At 36.1% G+C, this 26,773-nt stretch overlaps 2 protein-coding genes across 2 annotated transcripts; both read right to left on the reverse strand.

Annotated features, from left to right (window-relative positions):
* Positions 1-23: 23 nt before the first annotated feature.
* Positions 24-13,539, reverse strand: LOC125785899 (arginine and glutamate-rich protein 1-B). The gene is made up of 4 exons (XM_049470108.1): positions 12,921-13,539; positions 11,728-11,953; positions 10,634-10,717; positions 24-4,034 (listed from the first exon to the last, which is right to left on the reverse strand). The coding sequence occupies exons 1-4, from the start codon at positions 13,253-13,255 to the stop codon at positions 3,870-3,872; spliced, it is 810 nt and encodes a 269-aa protein (XP_049326065.1). The 5' UTR covers positions 13,256-13,539; the 3' UTR covers positions 24-3,869.
* A 1,110-nt stretch (positions 13,540-14,649) lies between these two features.
* Positions 14,650-25,337, reverse strand: LOC111193461 (carboxypeptidase O). Its single transcript, XM_049470098.1, has 9 exons — positions 25,180-25,337; positions 23,046-23,106; positions 21,513-21,614; positions 20,642-20,746; positions 18,769-18,885; positions 18,590-18,683; positions 16,748-16,950; positions 15,541-15,625; positions 14,650-15,348 (listed from the first exon to the last, which is right to left on the reverse strand). Exons 1-9 carry the CDS (start codon positions 25,233-25,235, stop codon positions 15,083-15,085), a joined length of 1,089 nt encoding a protein of 362 aa, XP_049326055.1. The 5' UTR covers positions 25,236-25,337; the 3' UTR covers positions 14,650-15,082.
* Positions 25,338-26,773: the final 1,436 nt, after the last annotated feature.

A 26,773-nucleotide genomic window follows, 5' to 3' on the forward strand; every position in this document is an offset into this window, starting at 1 on the left:
TTTTCACATGTAAATTTATTTACATTGACCTGCATTAGAAAATAAAAACATTTCACCCTTAATAAAAAAAATCACTGATTCATTGATGTGTGTTTTTTCTGTAGACAGTGTTATCTGCACTTAAATAGTAAAATAAAACCTAAACAAAGTTCTTATACTGACAAAAACAAACCACAGTATCTCTATAAATCTCCTCCATCTGCTGAAGAACTTTCCTTCACCAGGTTCTGACTGATCCCATCAGATTCAACCATCCATCCATCTTCTTTATGTTCTGGGTCGGGGAGCTGATTCACCTGCCACCTTAAACAGATTCATCCAATCTAAAGGGTGTGGAAGCCCATTTACGCCACTTAGAAAAAGTAACAGTCCTCCAGTAAGTCATAATTATAAGATAGCAAATCATTACTGAGGTACTAACTCATTATTATGAGATAAGTCAATTATGAGATACTTGGCCAGTCATAATTAAGAGACAGCAAGTCATAATTATGAGATACTAAGTCATTAATATGACATCAAGTCATTAAGATAGCAAATCATTATATGATATATTAAATCACAATTATACATAATTTAGAAAAGCCACTGTGAGAAACTAAGTCAAAATTAGGAGATACCAAGTCATAATTATGAAATAATAAGTCATCAGTATGAGATACTAACATATAAGTATGTCATTATAATGAGATAATTGGCCATTATTGTGAGATACCAGGTCAAAATTGTGTGATTTTAAGCCATTGAGATAGTAAGTCATTATCTGATCAATTAAATGACACATATGAGATACTAAGTCATTATGAGAGTAAATCATAATTATAAGAGAGATCAAAATTATGATAGTTATTGAGATACCAAGACATAATTATGAAATACATTAGTCATTAGTTTGTGATACTATATATACTATAAGTTATAAGTCATAATTATTAATTGAGCCAAAAGAGACATAATAAGGACATACTAAGTCTTTATTATGAGATACAAAATCATAATTTTGAGATTCATTATTATGAGATCTTAAGTCATTAAGATATCAGGTCATCATCATCTGATATATGAATATATAAGTCATTATGAGATAGTAAGCCATTATTATGAGATACAAAATCATAATTATGAGTCATTATTGAGAGAGTCAATATTATGAAATAGCAAGTCATAATTGTGAAATACTAAGTCATTAGTATGAGATGTCATAATTATGATACACCAAGTCTTTCTTCAAAATTGTGAGAGTCATTATTATGTGCTACTAAGTCACAATTATGAGATATTAAGCCATTATTATGAGATACAAAATCATAATTATGAGACAGTCATCTTTATGCGATAGTAAGTCATAACTTAGTATCGCATTATTACTGGAGGACCCTTATTTTATTTTTTGCTGGTGGAAGTGAGCTTTCATAGAAAGGGGACTGATCCACAATGCACATTTTAAAAGTACTCTTCTGCATGCTCTGTGCAATTACACATTCCCACTAGAGAGGCAAGTATATACCAAAATCCTCTGCTTTAATTTAAATATCGCTTTAAAAGAGGCACACATGCGTTATGGTATGCTGTGCTGCAAAAAAAAAAAAAAAAAAAAAAAAAGACATTTATTCACAGATTTACCAAAAAAACCCCTGTGGGTTTTTTACCCAGCTGGAGCACAGTATTGCCACTGCTCCCTGATAGCTTTTGTGATGTATGGGCATAAATGAAACAAAATAAAGCATTCAGCATCACTTAGCACACTTAATATCAGTTTACTACTGCCTCTACCTCTTCATAAACTAGGTTAGCTATGATGCTAAAACTGACAGCAGCCAAGCTCCGCAGGTTTTGAGGAGCACAGCTGGAAGATACGAGCTGTACAGGACTAGGATAGTAATATTAGCAGAGATATCTTTTTCTCTGTGTATATTCCATTCGCTTCTGTGATTTACTGTGGCTTTGTGTCTTTATATACAGCTCTGGAAAAAAAATAAGAGAGCACGTAAAAATGATGAGTTTCTTTGATTTTACCAAATTGAAAACTTCTGGAATGTAATCAAGAGGAAGATGGATGATCACAAACCATCAAACCAAACTGAACTGCTAGAATTTTTGCACCAGGAGTAAAGCAGCATAAAGGTATCCAAAATCAGTGTGTAAGACTGGTGGAGGAGAACATGATGCCAAGATGCATGAAAAAAAAAAAGTGATTAAAACCAGGGTTATTCCACCAAATATTTGCGGTTTCTGAACTCTTAAAACTTCATGAATATAAACTTGTTTTTTTTTTTGCATTATTTGAGGTCTGAAAGCTCTGCATCTTTTTTGTTATTTCAGCCGTTTCTCATTGTCTGCAAATAAATGCTCTAAATGACAATATTTTTATTTGGGATTTGGGAGAAATGTTGTCTGTAGTTTATAGAATAAAACAACAATGTTTATTTTACTCAAACATAAACCTATAAATAGCAAAATCAGAGAAATTGATGTCTTATTTTTTTCCAGAGCTGTATATTAAACATTAATTTAATGCAATTTCTAAGACTTTTCATAAAATTTTAAAGCAGAATACACAGTACAGGCCAAAAGTTTGGACACACCTTCTCTTTTTCAATGCGTGTTCTTTATTTTCATGACTATTTACATTGTAGATTCTCACTGAAGCATCAAAACTATAAATGAACACATGTGGAGTTTTATATACACTTAACAAAAAATGATCTGTCCTCCACAGTCACTGGTTTGGGGTGAGCTGGAGCACAGAGTGAAGAAGGCAAAGGGGCAACAAGTGCTCAATAAACATCTCTGGGAACTCCTTCCTTCCTTCAAGACTGTTGAAATAAAACCATTTCAGGTGGCCACCTCTTGAAGCTCATTGAGAGAATGATGCCAAGAGTGTGCAAAGCAGTAATCAGAGCAAAGGGGGGCTATTTGGAAGAAACTAGAATATAAAACATGTTTTCAGTTATTTCAACTTTATTTGTTAAATACATAAAACTCCCCATGTGTTCATTCATAGTTTTGATGCTTCAGTGAGAATCTACAATGTAAATAGTCATGAAAATAAAGAAAACGCATTGAAAAAGAGAAGGTGTGTCCAAACCTTTGGCCTGTACTGTACATAATAAAAACTTGGGTAAAATTAACCACAACTTCACTCCAAACCCCGACTCTGAATGGCTCTCTACATCCCAATCGCTGAATTAAGCAGAAATTAAAAACGAGACTTTAAAACCACACAGTATTTTGAGATCTAAAACGCATTAATAAAATCCTGGATGTCACTGTATTTCTTCTCACTGGAGTGTAGAACTGGTGGAGGATCATCCTGAAGAACCCGAGAGCTGAAGGTCAAGCACCGAACTCGTCCTGGTTTGTTTAATCCATGAATAAATTACAAAATAAAACAATAAAACAACAAAACAATAAAATAACACGCCGCTATCATTCGCCCCACAGTAGCTTGGAGCTCCCAGTTCAGCGCCGCTTTCTTCTTCTCCTCCATATTGTTCATATTTTATTATCCCGTGCGTTTGAGTTTCTCTCCCCACACCTCTGAGACAGGGAGACAGGGAGACGTGAGACAGGGAGACGAGAGGGAGGTAGGCGACAGATTCCTACGCAACAGTCAGTAATACAAAAACCGAGGCTGTAAAACAGGGAGGAGCTTCAACTCCACTCGCTAAAAACAAGAGATACAACCATAAAAACGTTTTATACGCGTCTCACGCTGGATCTGTGCTGAATGGCTGGTGCCTGTGGAGAGAGAGAGCCCAGGAGAGAGGGAATAAAAGAGAGAGAGAAAAAGAGAGATAAAGGGAGCGAGAGAAAGAGAGATGGACGGGCTCCAGAGTCCGTAGAGGCGGTAGACTGCCCCCTGTTGGTCATTCCGTAGCTTTCAATGAGAAGGACAGTTTGGGTCGGGACTTGCCCTTCCCCAGGATGATCCTCTGCTCCTCCTTCTGCTGCCTCTGTCTCTCCTGCTCCAGCTTCATTCTCTCCTCGTGGATCTTACGCTGCTCCTCCACGATCCGGAGCTGCTCCTCCGCCTGAGAAACACACAACACAAAACAAACAGCATCGTCAATACAAGCTAAAGGGTTAGCAGGGGTGCGAAAATCTCAGTGTCTGGCAATTTAATTCGATTCAGAAAGGATTTTCGATTCTGGAAAAATATTTTGAATCGAATAGTCTATAAATTTTGTTTAAAGGGCACACTAGGTAGGATTTCCTTGATTTTTGATCTTTTTAAAGAAGTGAAATTACAGCTTCAAACTCCCTCCAGCGCTGCATTGAGGTGTAATAGGAGGAATAGCGGTGCTCTCGTGTCTGTGCCGGAGCTCCTCTGAACTCAAACCAGACTCTGTAAGTTTTCCTAAGCGGCTGCGACCAACGCTCGCGAGAACTGCGACCTGCTTTCCAGCACTAAGACCTGCTTTCAAACCTGTATGTAGTTTTAACAGTTCTACAAGGACTAAAAAAACTGCTATTTGGAGTTGGTTAATTCTTTACAGAAGCTAACTAGTAGTGATGGGCACAGCAGCACTTTTAGATGAAATGAATCATTAGAATCCGTTCACTAAAAAGATTCGTTCAAAAGATTCGTTCATTCGAACCAATCTATTGTGTTGTTCGTCTGTGCTGTATTATTGTGAGCAGAAGCTCCGGTGAGTTCAGATAGTACCAGATAAAGACAGATTATAAGTAAATCAGTGGGTATTTCTGTTTTGTAAGGAGCTTAAAATGTTAATAAGAGAGTTAAAAGGTTATTAAAAGAACCAGAGTGTAAATATGTGAGGTATAAGTTGAGATAAAGTGTTTGTTTTAACTGCTAAAGCTGTAGGCTAGCAGACGGAAGCTAGCAGCGATTAGCATTCGCGATTAGCATTCGCGATCGGGTTAAATGTGTAAATATATCATGTTAAGTGTAAAATATGGCTGTTTGTAAGCTTAGCTTGCAGTAAATTGCCCCAAACTGAAACATACATTTTAGTCTGGGCTTGTAAAAGCTGATTTTACCGTTATTGTGTTTTAGTTTTAATATTATTTCATGCTGTGCTTGTTTGGTGGTGAGGGCTAACAGTGCTACTCTGTAAACACGCTGTTTTATCAGTTCTAGACACAGAAGAAATGTCTTGTTTCAGTCGTGATTACAATAAAGTAAACATTTCCTGCTAAAAGAGACAAATTGATGATGGTTGTAATTATTTTAATGTGCTTTTTACTTTCTGATGGAAAAAGCAGCTTACATATGCAGGTGGATTTTCCACTATTTATGTAGTACATAACAGTCTACTGTATACATGTAAAACATATAATCCACAATGTTATGTTGGTATTGTAGATTAAAAAGTGCCAGGAGACGGAGGGAAGGGTTACGACAGTGCTGTATACATTTATTACACTCTGCAACTGTAGGGGGAGCCCACGAGCACAAAATCTCAATCCTACCTAGTGGAGCTTTAAATTATGTGATGAGGAAGAATAGAACATTTATTTAAAACAATAATTTTAGGTTCCTTACCGTATCCTCAAATCTTTTTTTTCATGTATTGTACATCTTTAAAAAGTATCCTTAAATTAGGGGTGGGCAATATCCATATCGTGATAATAGAGATGTTCTGTCTTAAAAGTAGTCTATTATTTACTGTGAAGCTTTAAGTGTATTTATTGTATAATTGTTTTAGTTTGCAGTTTATATGCATGCACTAAATATTCTGAAATATTTTTTGCTGAATTATATTATTTTATGTGATATTATTTATTTTGCCACATTATGATTATTCTGTTATACTATTATACTATATTCCTGAAATTAAATATTTTTTTTTTGTTTTCCTATATCGCCAAGTATATTGATATCGCAAAAATACCCTGAAATATCGTGATATTATTTTAGAGCCATATCGCCCATCCCTAACTTAAACATTAAACATACAGAACCTTAAATAGTCCAGTGTCCAGCGTATTAACCATAAACATAAACTTCTTTGCTGCAGAGTTTGCTTGTCTGCTGCTGCTTTTGGCCGCTTTTCAGCTTCTTTTAGCTGAGGGTGATCAGGGTCGGGTAATCACTGCGGTGCTGAGAATATCCACCCACCACCCAGATAATAATAATAATAATAATAATAATAATAATAATAATAATAATAATAATAATAGCTGTTCTGTGGTGGTTTACTATCCTGTGGGTTCTGAGTACTGAAGAACAGGGTAAATCAGATAGATCTGGGATAAAAGGAAACAGTGTAAATTAAAGTTTAATATATAAAGATAAAGGCTATATAACAAGATAAAACCTGTATCTAAAGACACATCTATGAAAAGCTATATGAGCTCATTGATTTTATTTTATATCTTTTCAGCAGAAACGGCTTATAAAATAACCAGTTATTGCAGGTTAGTGACCCGTCATGAACCCCCATCTTCTGGTTTATTAAAAGGTCTTATCAGATGCACATTAAAGGGATTAGGGGTGTCACGATCTCGATATTTTATCGAAATCGAATCGAAATGAGGTCATGGTCTCGAGTATCGAAGTCAAAAAGAGGATCGACGATCCCTCCCGCGCGTGCTACGCAAATAGCGCAGCGCGCTACGCAAATGGCGCGGCACCAACACAGCGCATCCTATTCATTTAAATAGAGAGCCGCTGCATGAGCGCAGCCCCGCCCTCAGTTCTGCTGTGTGAGAGACAGCTGCCTTTCAACCACGGAGGAGAAACTGAAAACGGATTTATAGAAATATAGACAGGGCTCTCAAGTTTTGAGTGTCGGCGGGAGTGTGATCACTGTTTTTTATCTGTCCAACGGGGGAGGGGGGGCGGGTGTTGGGCGCGCAGGTTTTGTATCTGTATCTAACGGAGGGGTGGGTGCGCGCAGGTGAGAGCGTGTGAACTCGCTGAAATGCGTGTGTCAGTGTGACTTGAGAACACTGACTATAGATCACAGTGAGGTGGATTAAAAATCTTAAACTTATAATTGACTACACCTGTTGCTTTCCATTGAATTAAAAAAACATCTTTCTCTCAGATAAAGTAAACACAAGCGTGTTTCTGACTAAAATAAAAGCTTTTCAGGAGAGATATAAGTTATGTGTAAATATTTATAAGACAATACCTGACAAAATCTGTTTTAAAGACGTTAATAAACATCACTTATCTAACCAGCCTGTACTGATTTCTGCCCCCCAATAATGCTTTCAATAACCTCTAATAGCCTTTAATAGTCTTCAGTAGCCTTTAAAAGACTTACCTGGCGGCCGTGGTGTGTCCACTAAACTCCGTAGTTATAAACATCCTGAGGTTAGCAGCGCGCTAACTGACCTGTTTATAATGTAATCCGAGCAGTGACTCCGTGTCGGCTGTTCTAACCTGCTGCTGTTAGCTGCTTGGGCTGAAAGATGAACTGTAGTGAGCTGTATAATCCGGTTAGTGGGGTTAAAACCTTTATTTGTTTACAGAAACAGTAAAAACGGACTGGCTGAGCTCTGTAGCCCGTGGCTGGGCTGTACTGAAGTAGTGACTGAGTGAAGAGAGCGGGGCTTGTGCTGCTGCTGCTAGTGGTTGGATGAAGAACTGCAGCTTCATGTAATGAGCAGTTTCACCAGCCATCCACACACAGCTCTGATAAACTGCTTGTTTTAATAGTGCACACTGTTGCTACCAAAAAAAGTCACTAGATGGCATTACCATATATATCTTAATAAATAATAATAATATTTATAATATTTATAATAATAATAATAAATATATTATTTAAATGTTATGAGGCATAAAATAATAACAAGAAAAAAAAACAAGAAAATCGAGAATCGAATCGAATCGTGACCCTCAAATCGAAAATGAAATAGAATCGAGGATTTAGAGAATCGTGACACCCCTAAAAGGGATGGTCATCTTTTTGTTTTCTATTGGTGCCAGACAGCAGGATCACGGTTACATAGGTATAGAGATTTAAATACAGCTTATGAAATAAGTGCAGATATATAAAATCAAAAATGTTCTAAGATCTATTATAAGTCGTATTTATAAGTGTTTCCTCTTATGTTAGGATTTTTTAAAGGGAAAGCTGAAATACTGCAAGTTTTTATTTATTTATTTCTATTTCATTCCTATTTTATTCCTGCAGTGACTTGGTTCTGATACATCAGCTCACAGATGCAGCCTTGTGCTGATCCACATCACCCTGTACCCACCCAGAGAGAGCAAGACCAACTGTGCTCTCTCAGGACTCCGGCAGCTGATGACAAGCTGCATGATTGGGATTCGAACTAGCAATCTTCTACTCACAGTGGCAGCCATTATGTGCACCACTCAGAGCCCATAAAAACTGCATGTTTAAGTACATTTTTACATTTTCCTCTGATTAAGTAAATTATATAAGGCATTCAGCATCACACTCTCGATATCACGATCAAGATATTGACTACCTCTTTAAAAATTGTTTGTTTTTCAGGTGAAAGAAACAAACGACATAGGGTTAGGATAGAAACAATAGCAAAGAAGTAAAATAAATATTTTAGTACTTGTTTTTGGTTTGTTAACCAAAAGACTTTCTTTGTGTAATTTTCACTCAAATATGATTTATATAGCACTACTGAGATACATTTATGACTAAAATTGCACTGCTGAGACCTGCAAATGCACACATACAGCTTGTCTAGTTCCTGTAGAAGAGAAGTACTGCCAATAGAATACACAATCAAATCCTCACAGCAATGCTTCAAAACCAGGAAGAAGTAAAGAATGAGCATACCGTACAATCCTATTCAATACATGCAACCCCCTCAGACTGCTCAAAATGCCTTAAAAAAACCCAAACACAGCCAGAGAAAATAACTTATTAAAAGCCAAACAAGCCAGCATGACTAATAAAAACACTAATTTAACCAATTATTGAGTTTCTGGCTGATTAAATTTAAAATTGCTGTTGTTTTGCTGAATGTAAAACAGTGGCTTTAATATTTATCATCATGCCATTAAGGCTACACTGACATTAGCAGCATAATTGCTTAAAATCACAAACCTGGTACGAGGAATACGTTGGGATTTTAATTTAATGCCATTATAAAAGCAGCATTCATTTAAATTCCAGATAAACAGTTTTGACCTGCTGAGAGAACGTAACTTTGACTTTGTGTGTTTTTTTTAGAATTATCACCTTAATTATCCAAATTGCTTAATGCTTAAAGTGTTCCAACTTCCGGTCCTGTGTTTTACTGTTTTTCTTGCTCCCTGCGCATGTTAAAATATACAGATTCATCTGGAGGGGAAATTAAAACTGGTGTGCATTTTTTTTTACCAAAGAAGCAGATACAGCTCGCTAAACATAACAAGCCCCATTCACTGGATTAAAAGTAGCTCAGCTCTGTGGAGCCAAAAATCGCTCATCTTACTCTGTCCTGCCTGAAGAAACATGAGAACAGCATTTTATCTGAGGAGCTCCTGCTGCTGTTCCTCACTGTAGAAGCGTTTTTATCCAGGTAAAATAGAAAACACCAGCAAACAGCCATTCTTCACTCGAAAGAAGAGACAAATGGAAAAGGTTCCTCCTGTCTCTAAATGCAAAATCATTTGGACAAATGATAAAACTCTCTTAAACTCTGGATTCAAGGTGCACAAAAACTGCAAGGGCAGAAATTATAGCCCTGTTTAAATATATTAATACTGTAGCTTGAAGTATCATTTTAATGCACACTGAACTGAATTTATTTTTTAACTGTAGAAAGGAGGTAATAGTTGTAGATTTTAATACTGTAATGGCTTCAATAATAACAGCTTTAATATTAACATATTGTAACATATTATTGTAATATGTTTAGAAACTTTACTAAAGCCTGTTTAACTAAGATTGCTTTAGCTTTAGAATGTGTGCTTCATTTAATCAGATTTAGAAAGCCTCAATCACGAAGTCTGCTTAACTAAGTTTTGTTAACAAAGACTGCTCCACTAAGCATGTTTTACTAAACCTTTAAATCTGCTTTATTTTAACCAGCTTCGGAAAGCCTGCTTTAAAAAGCCTGATTTGAAATAGTCTGCTTTATTAATCCAGCTTTAGAAACCATGAATCACTAAGTCTGTTTTTCTATGCCTGCTTTAGAAACCCCACTTTACCAAGTCTGTTTGAGAAAGTCTGCTTCAATTAACCTGATTCAAAATCTGCTTCATTAAGCCAGCTTTAAAAATCTTTAATCACTAAGGTGTGCTTTAGAAACACCTTATTACGTTCATTACGTTTTGTTTACAAAGCTTGCTTTACTAAGCGTGTTTTAAAAAAATTGCTTTACAAAGTCTGTTTAGGAATTTATGCTTTGTTAATGCAGCTTTAAAAAGCCTAAATCATTAACTCTGATTCACTAAATCTGAATGAATTCAGAATGTGCTTTACAAAGTGCTTTTTGTGCCCTCGTGTTCTAAATCAAGCTGCGTGATGCACAATTCACTGACGTGCTACAGATTGCTAAAACAGAGCCCTGTTTGAAGGAGCCTTCATCACTAAAGCTGATTGTCTGGTTGAGGAAGTTTTTTTCACTAAGCTTTATTCAGAAAGTCTGTATCACCAAGCCTGCATTACTTAAACTGCTTCACAAAGTCCAAACAAGCCTGTTTCAGAAAAGTAAAGACTTGTGTAAAGACAAGAAAACGCACCAGTTTAGCCTGAGCGTCTGCGATCTTGCGGTTGTTCTCCACCAGAATCTTCTCCAGCTCCTCCCGCTTCGATTTCTCCTCCTCCTGCGAAAGACGAAGGTTTCAGTTAAAGCACAAAAACAGACATTTAACAGACAACTTCAGGGATATTTCAGTCAGATTGTGGGTTCATATAAGAATCCTTCAGCAAAATTTTACTTTTACCTCATTTTATTCCATTTTCTTCTCAATTTTTTAAAAAAAGTTTTAACCCCACCCACACTTTACAACTCCTCATCACTACCCACGTCCTCAACTCTGATACATGTGAAGTCAGACAGGAAATATGGCCCCTCCTTGTCGTGGTGGGGTTTGTAAACTTTTGCCCATTCCCTGACCCACATTTGTGGAAAAAGGTGTCTGTATATGTGCAGTGCAGTTTTTATCCTGGTAACTCCAATAAATGTATACATAACTTTACATACTATACATATCTAACTTTGTCTTTCTTTCCTGAGGTGGTCCTGATCTGTGCCAGTTCCATCATCACAAAGTTTTGAATGGTCTTTGCAGTGACTGCACTTAAGGATACTTTCAAAGTTCTTAAATTTCTTCTTTTTTTTCGGATTGACCGACCTTCATCTTTTCTTTAAGTCATTTTTTTTATTCTGTATTTAGTTAAGTAGTTGTTGCTTCTCATAATCTGGATTATAACGTTACTCAAATATTCACTATTCACTGTATACCTGTAACTCTACCTCTTCACTACTTTACTTTAACTGATGCTCTCAAACTTTACATTAAGAGACAAGAAATTCAAGTAATAACTCTTGATGAGTTCAGCACAGCTGTTAACTGAAAGCCTGAATTCCAGGTGACTCTACCTCATAAAACTGACTGAAAAAAAATCCAGCAGAGATGTTCAAAACTGATCATCTAAACAAGAGGAGCTACTTTGAAGAACAAAAAACATAAATCATATTCTGGTTTGTTTAACACTTTTTTAATGTTTGTTTTTCTTAATTTGTTTGGATGACTTTAGTACTAATCTTCAATGCAGAACATTTTTAATATAAAATCGTTTAACTGGTACTGTATGTATGTGCACGGTTTACCTCGCGGGCTTTCTGGGTCTCCAGCTCGGCCTGTCTCTGCCTTTCGAGCTCCTCCAGAAGCTGCTTCTCCATGATGCGCTTGGCCTCCTCCACCCTCCTCAGCACCTCCCGCTCGATCTCATCCTTCCTCTTCTCCAGCTCCTCCTCCACCCGCTTAGCCACCAGCTCCTCCACCCGCCGCGCCGTCTCCTCCTCAATCAGACGCTCCTCGATTTCCTGCTGCCGGCTGACAAGACAAAAACGAGAAGATCAAAAACACATTCTTTTACTAATACTGAGTCTGCTTCACAAAACATGCTTCATAGACCCTCATTCCCTGTCCTAACACTTCTGGTGCTGTAACTCCTAATCCCTGTCCTAACACTTCTAGTGATGGACCCCCAATCCCTCATTCCCTGTCCTAACACTTCTGGTGCTGGACCCCACCTCCCCCATAGCCTATCCTAACACTTCTGGTGCTGGACCCACATTTCCTGACCTAATACTTTTGGTGCTGGACCCCCGTTCCATGCCCTAACACTTCTGATGCTGGATCCTCATTCCCTGTCCTAACACTTCTAGTGCTGGACACCCATTCCTTGTCCTAACACTTCTGGTGCTGGATCCTCATTCCCTGTCCTAACACTTCTGTTGCTGGAACCCCCTTGCCTCCGTTCTCTGTCCTAACACTTCTGGCTCTGGACCCCCATTCCCTGTCCTAACACTTCTGGTGCTGGACTCTAATTCTATGTCCTAACACTTCTAGTGCTGGACCACCATTCCTTGTCCTAACACTTCTGATGCTGGATCCTCATTCCCTGTCCTAACACTTCTGATGCTGGCCCCCCATGCCTCCGTTCCCTGTCCTAATACTTCTCGTGGTGGGCCCTCATGGCCTGTCCTAACACTTCTGTCGCTGGACACCAATTCCCTGTCCTAACACTTCTGGCGCTGGACACCAATTCCCTGTCCTAACACTTCTGGTACTAGACCCCCATGCCCTGTCCTAACACTTCTGATGCTGGCCCCCCATGCCTCCGTTCCCTGTCCTAATACTTCTCGTGGTGGGCCCTCATGGCCTGTCCTAACACTTCTGTCGCTGGACACCAATTCCCTGTCCTAACACTTCTGGCGCTGGACACCAATTCCCTGTCCTAACACTTCTGGTACTAGACCCCCATGCCCTGTCCTAACACTTCTGGCGCTGGACTCACATGCTCCTCTGCCGCTCCAGCTCGGCCCGCTTCTCCTCCTCCTCCTTCTTCTGCTTCTCGTCCACGGCGCTCCTCTTGCTCAGGGTCCGCCCGAAGATGTCGATCCTGTCCGGGGGCGAGGCGGCCCTCTCCCGCTCCCTCTCCCGGCGGGATGGCGCGGTCTCTGAGCGAGATCGGGAGCGCGACTCCCGGCGGCGGTTCCTCTTGGACTCGCGGCTCTTGGAGCGGCGCTTCTTCTCTCTGGAGCGGGAGCGGCTGCGCTTCTTGCCGTGCTTCCCCCCGCCGCTCTTAGAGCGCTTAGAGTGGGAGGAGCTGCGGCTCCGGGACCGGCCCATCGCGGCTGCTGCGGCGGCGGGTCCGCGCCGTTAGCCCCGCTAGCTACTTCCCCTGCTAGCCGCGCTGTTTCGCAGCAGCACCGCTGCACGGACCGGGTGCTGGCCGGGCTGCCCGCGCTGCTACTCGGCTCCGAGCAGACCCGCGTCCCGCTGGAGCGATAAATCCGTCGCGGCTCGCTGGAGCTCCGGGAAGCGGTAAATACGCCGCGGCTCGCCGGGTTTAGAGACTTTAGTTCGGGGCTGAATTCACAATCACCACCGACCCGCTGCCCTGATCACCGACTACTCCACTGCGCATGTGCACAGGGGTACGTCACGCTTTCTTTACAAAATAAAAGTTTCTGCCTGTAACTTTTATTTTATTTTCTAATTTTATGTACTATTTTATTTATTTTATGGTTTAATTTATCGTATTATTATTTTTTTTACTTTCTGCTTGTCTACGATGTATGTCATTTAATTTACATAATGATTTAAAGGGAGTTTTCAAAAATATTTTGTGTTTTTTAGTACAAATGATAATATAATACTAACTACAAAAAATAATAATAATTACAACAACAATAACAATGTTTATTGTGTAATAATAATAATAATAATAATAATTATTATTATTATTATTATTATTGTTGTTGTTGTTGTTGTTGTTGTTGTTTGTTGTGAAGACTATTACTACTACTACTACAACTACTACCAATAATAATTATATAATAATATAATACTTATATTTAGTACAGCTATTTTAGTGTAATTACATTTTATTTTTCTTTTAAAAAAGATAACCATAAAATTACATTATTAAAATACTATTTTCATTTTTTTACATCATACTATGTCTCGTATATATCTCGTATCTCTAAAGTAAGTATTGAAAAATTAACTATAAACATATTATACTATTGTTATATATTGCATTATTAATAAATATATTTATAAATTAATACATTTTTACGTTTTATCTAAATATTTTATTAACTTTTACAGTAAATGTTCTCTGATACAAGCAAAATCAACTAGACGATCAGAGAAAGTTTCTCCTGCATTGTTGTAAATGTCCAGTAGAGGTCAGACACACACCGTGAAAGTGTGTGTGTGCGCGTGTGTGTTTAGTCCTTTACATCCGGGTCTTCATTAAACATCAAAGCACTTCTGATACATTCATCACTCTCTTCTTACACTGTAGTTTATACACATTCAAAACCACACACTCCTTACCTATTACTGTGTACTGGTATACAGTGTTGGTTGCTAAAGTGTTTCTGGGTGGTTGCTGAGGTGTTGCTATGATGTTGGTATATTGATTCGATATATTGAAGACTGTAGGGAGAGGGCAGTTCTATTTAAACAGGTGAATTAAAGCAGTAAATAATATGATTTAAGAACAACAATGCAAATGTAGGTAAAAGCAGATTTATTTTTAGTAATTTGAGCAAAAAACATTCAAATACTTTTGTTTACAAAGTCATCAGTGTCAGTCATACACTGAATTAAATTAAATAAACGAATGAAGGCCTGATCTGAGATCAAATTTGTACATTGCTTTCTTTACACCATGAATATGGAGTGTTTAACCCTTTAGCTTCAATGGAACGACTGGGTTTTAATAAATATTCATAAAACATTATTTAAAAAAAATAATAAAAAAGCTCATAATTAGCTGAGATCTTTAAGACAGGTTCATATTACACAATTTTAGAACTTTTTGTTTTTTACTTTTGTCTTTCAAATCGCAGACAAACTCCATTTTGATCGTTAGGTCAGTTCTCTCTCATATGTATTTGTGATAAAACGTGTGTCCCTCCTGGCGAAAGACCCACTGTCTACAGCTCACACCCAGGTGGCGGTAGAGAGGCAGGCGGCGGTCATCGTGGTCCACAGTGTGGCTGTTATGGTGAACGCGGCGCTGGTGAAGGTCTTGTCGTGGACGGTGGTGATGATGGACAGCGCCCCCTGGTACGCCTCCTCACAGGTGGGCTGGATCTGATCTTCAGGCAGTTTGAAGCCGAACTCGCCCTTGTCTCTGAGCTCGAAGGTGAAGGAGAACGGGATCCCGATCAGACGAGCGAAATCCCGCGAAGAACCCGAATTCGCATCTAGAAAAAAAGTTCAGAATAATATTGAGCTATAAAGATAAAAAAAAAAAGCTATAAATATAGTAACAATAGAATTATTAAAAATGTACAACTATATATAATGTACAACGATATACACAATTTTTATACATCAACAGTTAAAAACACAAGCAGCATATACAGTATTTATTTATTTAATCTATTTGTACTCACACAGCACGTCAGGCGAGGTCCCCACTACGTATTCCTTCCCATGAACGGCTTTAATGGCCTTCGCTGCAGCCAGACCCACCTCCATCTACCAACATCCAAGAAACATAAACAATGTTAATTATATTTTTATCTTCTTATTTGCATTTTAAACTGACATTGAATTTTGATGTAAATTTGAATAATATTTAAAAGTAGGCTTTAAATGTTGAATTCGCATCTTTGGGTCGATACATTTGTATTTAACTCTTTGAATTTTGAATTTGAAACACAACTGAAATTGAATTTTATTTTGAACTAAACTTGACATTTTTTTAACTGAAATGTACTTTTTTACATAAAAAATTAAATAACAATCTGAAAGTGATTTTATTCTGAAATTGATTTCTGAACTAAAACTAATTTTGATCTGAAACTGTGGTTGAACTTCATACTGAAAGTGAATTTTAGACCGAAAGAGACTTTTGAACTGAAATAGAATTTTGAACTGAAATAGAATTTTGAACTGAAATAGAATTTTGAACTGAAATAGAATTTTCGATCGAAATTTAATTTAACACTGAAATAGAATTTTGAACTGAAATAAAATTTTGTACTGGAATTAAATTTTGAACTGAAATTCAATTTTGGACTATTAATAGAATTTTGAACTACAAAATAAATATTTTTAGGTACAGCTGAAATTTCTAAAGATTGGCTTTTAAAACAGTATCTAGGTAAAAGCAAAAGCCCTCTAAAACATTTTGTATATTTTATATAGTTTATTTATGTAATGTACACCCAGTTATAACAGATAAACTGTTTGTATACTTCAGATCTGGAATCGTTAGTTATTTTCTATTAACAGTAGACTAATTGTGTTAGTGCTAATAATATATTAAGTGCTTTTAAAGCGATTTGGAATCTACACATGCTGCCAAAGAAAAAAATCCTTTTTCCTATACAAATTATAAAAATTAAAATTCAGCTAAAATGTTATTTTATTTGGTAAGGATACAAACTCACAGTTATATTTTGCAGTGTGGCAGTTGATATTCCCTTTAAGAACCAGGTAATCTCTGACTTTGGCACGTTGGTATCTTAACAGAGCAACACTTTTGTGCGTCTAAGTAGAGGGTGTGTATTGTGTGCATTAAGGATGTGTATTGTGTGTATTAAGGTTGTGTATTGTGTGTATTAAGGTTGTGTATTGTGTTTATTGAGGTCTCACCAGTTCGCTGTAGTTGGGCGCTGAGATGTTGGGGTGTCCGTAGGGGACGAGGATCAGCTGACCGTAGGAGTGGATGGTGAGGAAACAGAGCAGCTGGTCTCGGTTGGAGCTCAGGAAGTCGGTGACGGCTCTGGCCTCAGACTCGGAGAGAGCGGACTGACCGTTATACACCTCCGAACAGCAGTTACGAGAAATTCCCACCACTGAGAGCACAGAGCAGCAGCAATACGGGGTTAATATTTAGCTAATATATAATTCTGTAATTCATCTAAACCTGTCAGTGGTTCTTTACATTGTGCCAGAATTTAATGATGAATGGACTAAAATAAATTAACTTTCAGTGGAGGTCAATGTAAAGAGTTTTATTCCACTGATTCATTCACCATGAAATTCTGATGAATTGGCCATTGGATAAATTTTGTATCAGAATTTCTCAATGAATGGACCAATAGAAAGCCTGTCAGAGGCTTTTATTCCAAGCCATTTTGGAGCATTTATATGGGTCAGTTCATTGGGAAAATCAAAATTCAACCAATAGAAATTCTGTCAGAATTTCATGTTGAATGGACCAATAGAAACTTTCTAAAATGATGTTAAACGAGCCAATGGACCAACAGAAATGGATCAAGCCACAATATGATCGTCCATCTGCTAGAAGATGAAGATTATTTAAATCCTTCAGTCCTCACGTGGGTGCTGTCCCAGCTATAAATATTAATTATTAAAAAATAATTAATGTAAATAAAATAAAATAATAAAATAAAATAATGTACCAGGAACATTCAGAAAACTGAGATATAGTAATAGTTTGGCATCACACAATATTAGACCGTTTCTCACATAACATTCCCAGCTAGATGAATATTAACATTATGGAAATGTTAAAAGTAACATTCCCAAAAAGTAACAATTTTAAACGATTAAAACATTACATATAAACTTTCTTAGAACATCCAAAAAACTTGACAGATTCAACGTTCTAAGAATGTTAACTGAAACATTCAGAAAACATTGAACGCAGCTCATCAATCCAGGCGCACTGGATTATAAGGTGCTCTATCAATAAAAGTGCCAGCACTTAGCATGTTTAGTAGTAATGCTAATGCAGCTCCAGCAGTGCTAGCCAGGGTTAGCAGCAGGCTACAGGCCGATAACACTCACCTCCATCTACCAGCACACAGATACATTAGAACTTAAACTAAAGGATTTTTAACTCAAACTTGTCTGCATATTTTTTATCTTCCTATTTGTATTTTAAACTGAAACTGAATTTTGATGTCAAATTTTGATGTGAATAATATTAGATAGTAGGATTTTAATGTTGAATTTGTATCTTTGGGTCTATACATTTGTATCTAACTATTTGAATTTCAAAATGAACCCAAAACTGAATTTTAAAAATGAACTGAAATTGAATTATTTTAAAATTAAATTGAATTATTTTAAAATAAAATTGAATTTTAAGCTTAAATTGAACTTTGAACTAAACTTGAAATATTTTAAACTGAAATTGAATTTTGAACTGAAATTGAATTATTATGAACTGAAACTGAATTTTGAACTAAAATTAAATTTTAAACTGAAATTAAATAACAACCTGAAAGTGAATTTTGATTCTGAACTAAAAAACAGTTTTGAGCTGAAACTCTTCTTTTTTTTTTTAACTAAAATAGAATTTTGGACTGAAATTGAATTTTAATCTAAAATTTGATTTTAAATGTAATAAAATTTGAATGTGCAATGATGCATAAGATGTATTTAGGTCATTTAGCCACTGGCCAATCAGAAGCTTCTATTAAAAATTGGTTTTGAGTTAATATTAACAGTAAAATAAGGACTTACTTCCCCAGTTAGCGTAGAAGTTCCGGTTCAGATCAGTGCCGTAGCAGCTGCAGCCGTCAGAACCCGGAGACCGGGACTTCCTCCACAGACGAGTCTACAGGTTTACAACACACACATCCATCACTGATCATCCTGTAACCATAGCAACTTGTACCTGTAGCCCAATCCCAGGTTCTCACCGTGTTGTCCACCCAGGAGTAGATGTATCCGTCCATGTTGAGAACAGGAGTGATGTAGAAGTCCAGGTTCTTAAACATTTCATTCATCTTCGTGTCTGTTTTGTAGGAGGCCAGGATCTGATTCAGCAGAGAAGAGCTTTATTTACAGAGTGTGCTGCTTTTTAATGCAAATTCACACTGGGAGGATAAAGGCTAGCAGGACTAGCAAGCTAATGCTACATTACTTAAAGCATTACTGTGGCTCAACATGCTTGGAGGAGAACACTAATGTCTAATTCTTCTACATGAGCTACGTCAGAACTGTTAGCTAGGATTAGCCTAAATAAAAGCAACTAGAAAATGTTAGCCTGAATTAAAACATTTAGATACAGTTTACCTGAATTTAGCTCATGTTAGCCTGAAATAATCCTGTTAATCAGGGTTACCCTGAATTAAACCTGTTCGTTAGCGTTAGCCTAAATTGAAAATATTAGCGTAAGCTACCTAAATTAAACCTGTTAGCTTGAATTTTCTCAAATGAAAGCAGCTGTAGGCTAATTCGTTATTTTTAGCTTTAATAAGTCTGAGCAAAACCTGTTAATTTGAGTTAGCCTCAATTTAAGTGAGTCTGAATAAAACCTGTTATTTTCAGTTAAACCTGTTATTTTAACTTAGTCTAAATAAAAACTGTTAGTTTGAGTTAGTCTGAATATAACCTGTTAGTTTGAGTTAGCATGAATATAACCCGTTAAGTAAGTAAGTAAGTAAGTAAGTAAGTAAGCTTTATTTATAAAGCACTCTTTACACAGCTTCCACTGCCCAACGTGCTGTACACAAAATGTCTAATAACTACACATACATACAACCAAAAATTAGGTAAAAGAAATCACTTAAATAACATATTAAAATAAGAAACCCAACATAAAACAGAAATAAAATAAACAAAATAAAAATGCTAAAAATACACATAGACTAAAATGCACAACAACAATATATAAAGGATAAATCGACCTCTCAATTACCACAGTAACTCACTAATCAAAAGCAAGTTTGTATAAGTAAGTCTTTAAACCTGATTTAAAAACCGAGACAGAAGTAGCTTGGCGAATAGTTAGTGGCAGACTGTTCCGAAGTCTTGGGGCATACACTGAAAATGCACGATCACCTTTGAGTTTCAAACGAACCCTAGGAATGACCAACAAATTCTGTGCTGATGATCTCAGAGAGCGCTGTGAGACTGAGGAGGTAAGCAAATCTGCAATATAAGAGGGTGCCAGACCATTTAATGCTTTATGTTAATTTGATGTAGTCTGAATAAAATGTGTTGATTTGAGTAAGACCTGTTATTTTAAATAAAATCTGCTATTTTAAATTAGTCTTAATAAAAGCTGTTAGTTTAATTTAGTCTGAATGTAATTTGAGTTAGTCTGAATAAAAACTTTTAGTTTTTTAATAAAACCTGTTATTTAAATTAGTCTGAATAAAACCTGTTAATTTGAGTTAATCTGAATATAACCTGTTAATTAGAGTAAGTCTAAATATAGCCTAACCTGTTCATTTGTAAAACCTGTTATTTTTTTTAATAAAACCCATTATTTTAATAAAATGCGTTGATTTGAGTAAAATCTGTTATTTTGATTAACATTTGCTATTTTAAATTAGTCTTAACAAAACCTGTTAGTTTAAATTAGTCAGAATATAACCTGTTTATTTAAGTCAGTCTAAATTTAACATGTTAATTTGGGTTAGTCTAAATAAAACCATTTTTTAAGAAAGTAGAATAAAACCTGTTATGTTAAAGTAGTTAGAGTTATGCTATGTTATCCTGAGTTAAAGATGTTAGCGTTAGAAGTTAGTTAGTATCAATAGGTGGTTTATTAGCATTAGCGCTCACCTCCTTTACGAAATACTGGCAGAAAGCTGGAGCAATCCATTCTCTGGCGTGGATCCCACAGTCCATCCATATCGCCTTCTTTGGACTGGTGCTGTTCAGACCGATCTAAAACACACCGTTTTAAAAACACTGGGATTAATTGGGATTAACTGTTAACAGTGACTGGATGATAATAAACTCCCACATAATAATATAAACTATCAGTAAAATGTTTGGGATCACTTGCATATTTCCCTCTTTTCCAACGAAAAAAACATTTTAATGCACTTCATAAACAAGTTTGTCCATGACAAAGTTCATTTAAATGCACCAGATAATTGTTAAAGCCCAACATTTTCGGTTGGTTAAGTTTCTGAAGCATCAGCATCAACTTTCTTCAGATATCTATTGCTATTGCTATCTTGTCTATTGCTGTGTTAATCAAAAGGAAGGCTACTCAATGCAAGATCTTGCAAAGAAACTTAAAAAATCTTACTATGCTGTTAACTACACTCTACAGACTACAGAGAAGAGCACAAACTGGCTCTAACAAGGACAGAAAAAGGAGTGGGAGGCCCTGATGCACAACTGTGCAGGAGGATAAATATTTTAGAGTGTACTGACAGTTGCACTAATTGGAATTCATCAACTTTGAAAAAACAACTTCGTCCATATTTTACACAGGCCAACAAGAAAAGACATTGCACACTAGATGATTGAAAGGAGAAGAACATTTCTGAGGTGCAGGAACAGTGAAAAAGATGCAAGACCAATGGTAAATGCCATATGTGAAGCATGGTGGAGGCAGAATGATGGTCTGGAGTACATTTGACAGTGATCCCAAACTTTTAATTGTTAATGTATATAGTAATATTTTAAAATATCTGAATACCTTCAGCAGGCTGATGCTCCTGTTCTCGTATGTTGTTCCATATATCATACTGGACACCACCTCAGGGTGATCCGTCTCCATCTGCACCATCCAGGCTGAGATCTGCAGGAGGAGATAATCAGAGGAGTGAAGAAGATTATAGAAAACAGAGGAGATTAAAAGATTAATTCAGATCAAACACCTGCTTTGGACTAAATTAAATTAAATAACCGTATTAATATTGTTGCTAGAGTTTGGTTGCTATGGTGTTGTTATGTGATTTCTAAGGTATCTGTTTTGGTTGTCATGGTGTTCCTAAGAGGTTGCTAGATGTGCGATGTAGTGTTGCAATGTGGTTTTATTATTGTATGATAAGTGATTACAATGGTGTTGCAAGGTGGTTGCTGTGGTGTTGCAATCCCTGTTTTGGTTATGCTGTTTCCAAGTAATTAGTAGATTGGTGTTGTAGTGTCTCTATTTGATTGTTATGGTTTTTCAGGTGGTTTCTATGGTATCTCAGGTGCTGACAAAAGTTCAGAACCATGTGTGTTTGCTTATTCCAAAGTGATTAGCAAATGTAGATGGTGTTGCAGTGTGGGTACAGTGGTGTTGAGCATGGTTGCCATGGTGTCGCTAGATGCTATCTCTTTAGATTATGGTGTTGTCCATTGGGTGGTACATGTAGATGATGTTAATGTTTCTAGGTGGTTGTTATTGTATCCTAGGTGGTTACTTTGGTATTGCTAGGTGGCTTCTGTGGTATCCTTTTTGGGGTTTGGTCTTTCCCAGTGGTTACTAGATTGGTGTTGCTAGAGCGGTTTCAGTGATGTTTCTAGGTGGCTGCTATGGCATTGCTAGGTGATTTCTAAGGTATCACTTTTGCTTCTTGGTGGTTGCTGTGGTGTTGCTAGTTAATGTTTATATTATGGTGTTCCCAAATGGTTAGTGGATGTAGATCCTGTTATGGTAGTGGTTGTTATGGTGGTTACAGTGGTGTTGCGAAGTGGTTGCCATGGTATTGCCAGATTATTTCTGCGGTTTTCCTTTTGGTGCTGTAGTGTTTGGTGTTGTAGTGTTGCTAGGTGGATGTCATTTCTAAGGTATCCCTTTTGGTTGCTATGGCGTTCCTAAGATGGTGTTGCAAGGTGATTCCGATTTCTGTTGTACCCATTTTGGTTATGGTGTCCCCAGGTGCTTAGTAAATGAAGACGGTGAAAAAGTGTCCCTAAGTGGTTGTTATGGTATTCTAGGTGGTTACAGTGATGTTGCTGTGTGGTTGCTATGGTATCCCTTTTGACTATGCTGTTTTCAAGAGGCTAATAAATTGGTGCTGTAATGTTGCTAGGTGGTTACATCCAGTTAATATGGTATCCCAGATGGTTACTATGGTGTTACAGATGGTAAATGGTTGGAACCCCATAGATATTTTGAAGGTTGGGTACCCTTTATGACCAGTACTTGGTAACAACCCCTCTATTTTAGTATACTAATGCACTAAAAATACACTAAAAATACATATATTGAAAATCTAAGAAACATCAATCAGTAAATAACCTCGTCCATGGTGTGGTACTTGGTGTAGTCATAAGCTCGTAGATCCAGGCCTTCCACTGCCCTGTAATAAAGAACATTCAGTATTTAATTCATGATAACTGAATTACTGTAAAACAGAAGGATCATAAAGAACATCAGAGGAACCTGCGGTTTAATATTAACTAATACAATAACGTTTGTATACTTTGCAAAATTTGACACTTGAATTTTAAATTGAAAATTTTGAAAGTTTAAAATTTTTTAAATCTGAAAGTTTGAATTCTTTGAAGTTTAAAATGTTTGAAGTTTGAAATGTGGTCAGTCAGGGTACAATTTAAAATAGTATAATGTATTGATATAATTCTAAACTGTAATACATGCTATTTTAAAAACTTTTTTATGTTTTTGTAGCAGTATTTTTAAAACTGTTTCTATCCATGAATTTACAGTTTACATTCAATTGCATCATTATTGCATTTACACGATTTAACTTATTACATTTTGGCAATACAAATATGATATATTTTTTAAGTCAAAAAACTCAAGAATAAAGTTAAAACAATTTGAGTTGCATTGATTTCAGTTGACTTTAGATCAATTTGATTCTTGCATTAGTTCAAATAGTAAATTTCTGCATTTTTGATATATTACCATTTTATTAGTTAATTTGAGTTAAAATGTACCTGTTGTGGGTTTGCAGGATCCGTAGCAGCAGTATTATTTGAGTTGTGTTAGTTAATTTTAGTTAATTTTAGTTAAATTGAGTTAAATGAGTTAATTAACAGGAATGTTGTAGAGTGAGTGGTTCCTGTTGTGGTTTTGCAGGGTAAGTAGCAGCAGTACTATTTGAGTTGTGTTAGTTAATTTGAGTTAAATTGAGTTAAATGAGTTAATTAGCAGAAATATTGTAGTGTAAATGGTACCTGTTGTGGATTTGCAGGGTCAGTAGCAGCAGTATTTTTTGAGTTAGGTTACTTAAATTGAGTTAAACTGAGTTAAATGAGTTAATTAGCAGAAATATTGTAGTGTAAATGGTACCTGTTATGCGTTTGCAGGGTCAGTAGCAGCAGTATTATTTGAGTTGGGTTACTTAAATTGAGTTAAACTGAGTTAAATTAGTTAATTAGCAGAAATGTTGTAGTGTAAATGGTACCTGCTGTGGGTTTGCAGGGTCAGTAGCAGCAGTATTATTTGAGTTGGGTTACTTAAATTGAGTTAAACTGAGTTAAATGAGTTAATTAGCAGAAATGTTGTAGTGTAAATGTTACCTGTTGTGGGTTTGCAGGGTCAGTAGCAGCAGTATTATTTGAGTAAGGTTACTTAAATTGAGTTAAACTTAGTTAAATGAGTTAAATGAGTTAATTAGCAGGAATGCTCTAGTGTATACGGTACCTGATGTGGTTTTGCAGGGTCAGTAGCAGCAGTATTATTTGAGTTGCGTTAGTTAAATTGAGTTAAATTAAGTTAAATGAGTTAGTTAGCACAAATTATGCAGTGTAAATGGTACCTGTTGTGGGTTTGCAGGGTCAGTAGTGGCAGTATTATTTGAGTTGCGTTAGTTAATTTGAGTTAAATTAAGTTAAATGAGTTAAATGAGTTAAATGAGTTAGTTAGCACAAATATTGCAGTGTAAATGGTACCTGTTGTGGGTTTGCAGGGTCAGTAGTGGCAGTATTATTTGAGTTGCGTTAGTTAATTTGAGTTAAATTAAGTTAAATGAGTTAAATGAGTTAGTTAGCACAAATATTGCAGTGTAAATGGTACCTGTTGTGGGTTTGCAGGGTCAGTAGTGGCAGTATTATTTGAGTTGCGTTAGTTAATTTGAGTTAAATTAAGTTAAATGAGTTAAATGAGTTAAATGAGTTAGTTAGCACAAATATTGCAGTGTAAATGGTACCTGTTGTGGGTTTGCAGGGTCAGTAGTGGCAGTATTATTTGAGTTGCGTTAGTTAATTTGAGTTAAATTAAGTTAAATGAGTTAAATGAGTTAGTTAGCACAAATATTGCAGTGTAAATGGTACCTGTTGTGGGTTTGCAGGGTCAGTAGTGGCAGTATTATTTGAGTTGCGTTAGTTAATTTGAGTTAAATTGAGTTAAACTGAGTTAAATGAGTTAAATTAGTTAGTTAGCAGGAATATTGCAGTGTATACGGTACCTGTTGTGGGTTTGCAGGGTCAGTAGCAGCAGTGCGGGTAAGACTGATCTCAGCATGGTCGGTGGTTTAGATGTTCCTGTTCTGAGAGAAGCTCCTGAGAGAAGTTCCTGAGTGTCGGCTTTTATAATCAGGGTTTTTACTGCAGCCGCTGAATGATCCTCACACTGCAGGTTAATGACTGATCCTGAAGGCCATAACGCACCAAACCCACTGATTACGAAACACTGCATACATTATAATCATCAATAAAACACAATCACAAATCACCCAATCAGCTTTCAGAGGTTTAGCCCCACCCACACAGCCACCGCCCAATCCCCCGGGGCTGAGATAAGCACTATATATAAATAGAACGTATTACTATTTTTATAAATTGGCGTTTCAGTGCACTGTAATTTCAGTGTAATGTATTTCCAATGTAATTTCAGTATAATGTAACAACCTTTCAGTATAATGTAATGGCATTTTACTGTAACTGAATACAATTTAAGTGTTACTAAATGTCATTACAACATAATTTAATACCAATTCAATGTACTTTAATGACATCTTAATGTAATGTAATGTAATGTAATGTAAGTGTTGCATGTCAGTATAATGTAATAATGTTTTGCTGTAATTTAATACACTTTCATTGTAATTGAAAGCCACCATAGTGTTACTAAATGTCATTACAGTATAATGTAATACAAATTTAATGTATGTTAATGATCCATTTTGTATAGAATGTAATTTAACTGTGTTTCATTATAACATTATGGGATTAGTAATGACATTTAAGTAGAAATTGATACAATTTCAGTTTAATGTGTAACAATTTCAGAGCATTTTATTAGCATTTTAGCGTATTTTCTTTCCATTTTAATATATATCATTGATATTTTGGTGTCATTTAATGGCACTGCATCATAATGCATGGCATTTAATTTTAAAGTAATGGCATTACAGTATAATGTAATTGAATTCTACTGTAATTGAATAGTATTTTAGTGTAATGTGATAACATGTCAGTATAATGAAATATCTATTTATTGTAATGTAATAGATTTTCAGTAGACCATAATAGCATTTTAGTATAGGTATAAAATACCATCTGTATGCATTGTCATACAATACCATAGCGTGTGATGTATTGGCATTTCACTGTAATTTAATTGCATTTATAAGTAGTTTTTATTCATTATGCAATTTAGTTGTTTTTCATTGTAATTAAAGTGATTCATTTTCAGTAAATTTAATGGCATTTTAGCATAATGTAATACAATTTAAATGGAATTTAATGGCATTTTGGTATAATTTATGCTAAATAACAAAGTAATTGTACTTTAATGTAATTTAATGACATTTCTATGTAATGAAATGGTACTTAATATTATGTAAAACCAAAACCAATGTAATATATGTGTCATTTCAGTGTAATGTAATGGTATTTTCTTGTAACTGAATGGAATTGTAGTGTAATGTTATGACATTTCTATGTAACCTATGGGGGCAACACTCATTTTCAGTGTAGCTGAGCATTTATAAAAACAGGGATTGACATGAAAAGAAAATAATAACTACATTTTATCATTTTAAAATAACAGTCAATAAT

The sequence above is a fragment of the Astyanax mexicanus genome, chromosome 21 (genome assembly GCF_023375975.1).
Source record: "Astyanax mexicanus isolate ESR-SI-001 chromosome 21, AstMex3_surface, whole genome shotgun sequence".
NCBI lineage: Eukaryota > Metazoa > Chordata > Actinopteri > Characiformes > Acestrorhamphidae > Astyanax > Astyanax mexicanus.

Bases quoted from the DNA above. Each gene is read 5' to 3' on its own strand.
- LOC125785899 (XM_049470108.1), bottom strand. From the start codon at position 13,255: ATGGGCCGGTCCCGGAGCCGCAGCTCCTCCCACTCTAAGCGCTCTAAG. The intron at 11,954-12,920 runs GTGAGTCCAGCG...TTGTCTTGTCAG, and splicing joins CTGGAGCGGCAGAGGAGCAT to CCGGCAGCAGGAAATCGAGG. The intron at 10,718-11,727 runs GTAAACCGTGCA...CGTCTTTCGCAG, and splicing joins AGACCCAGAAAGCCCGCGAG to GAGGAGGAGAAATCGAAGCG.
- LOC111193461 (XM_049470098.1), bottom strand. From the start codon at position 25,235: ATGCTGAGATCAGTCTTACCCGCACTGCTGCTACTGACCCTGCAAACC. The intron at 21,615-23,045 runs GTTATTTACTGA...CTCCTCCTGCAG, and splicing joins AGTACCACACCATGGACGAG to ATCTCAGCCTGGATGGTGCA. The intron at 15,349-15,540 runs GTGAGTACAAAT...CTTTTTTTCTAG, and splicing joins GACCTCGCCTGACGTGCTGT to ATGCGAATTCGGGTTCTTCG.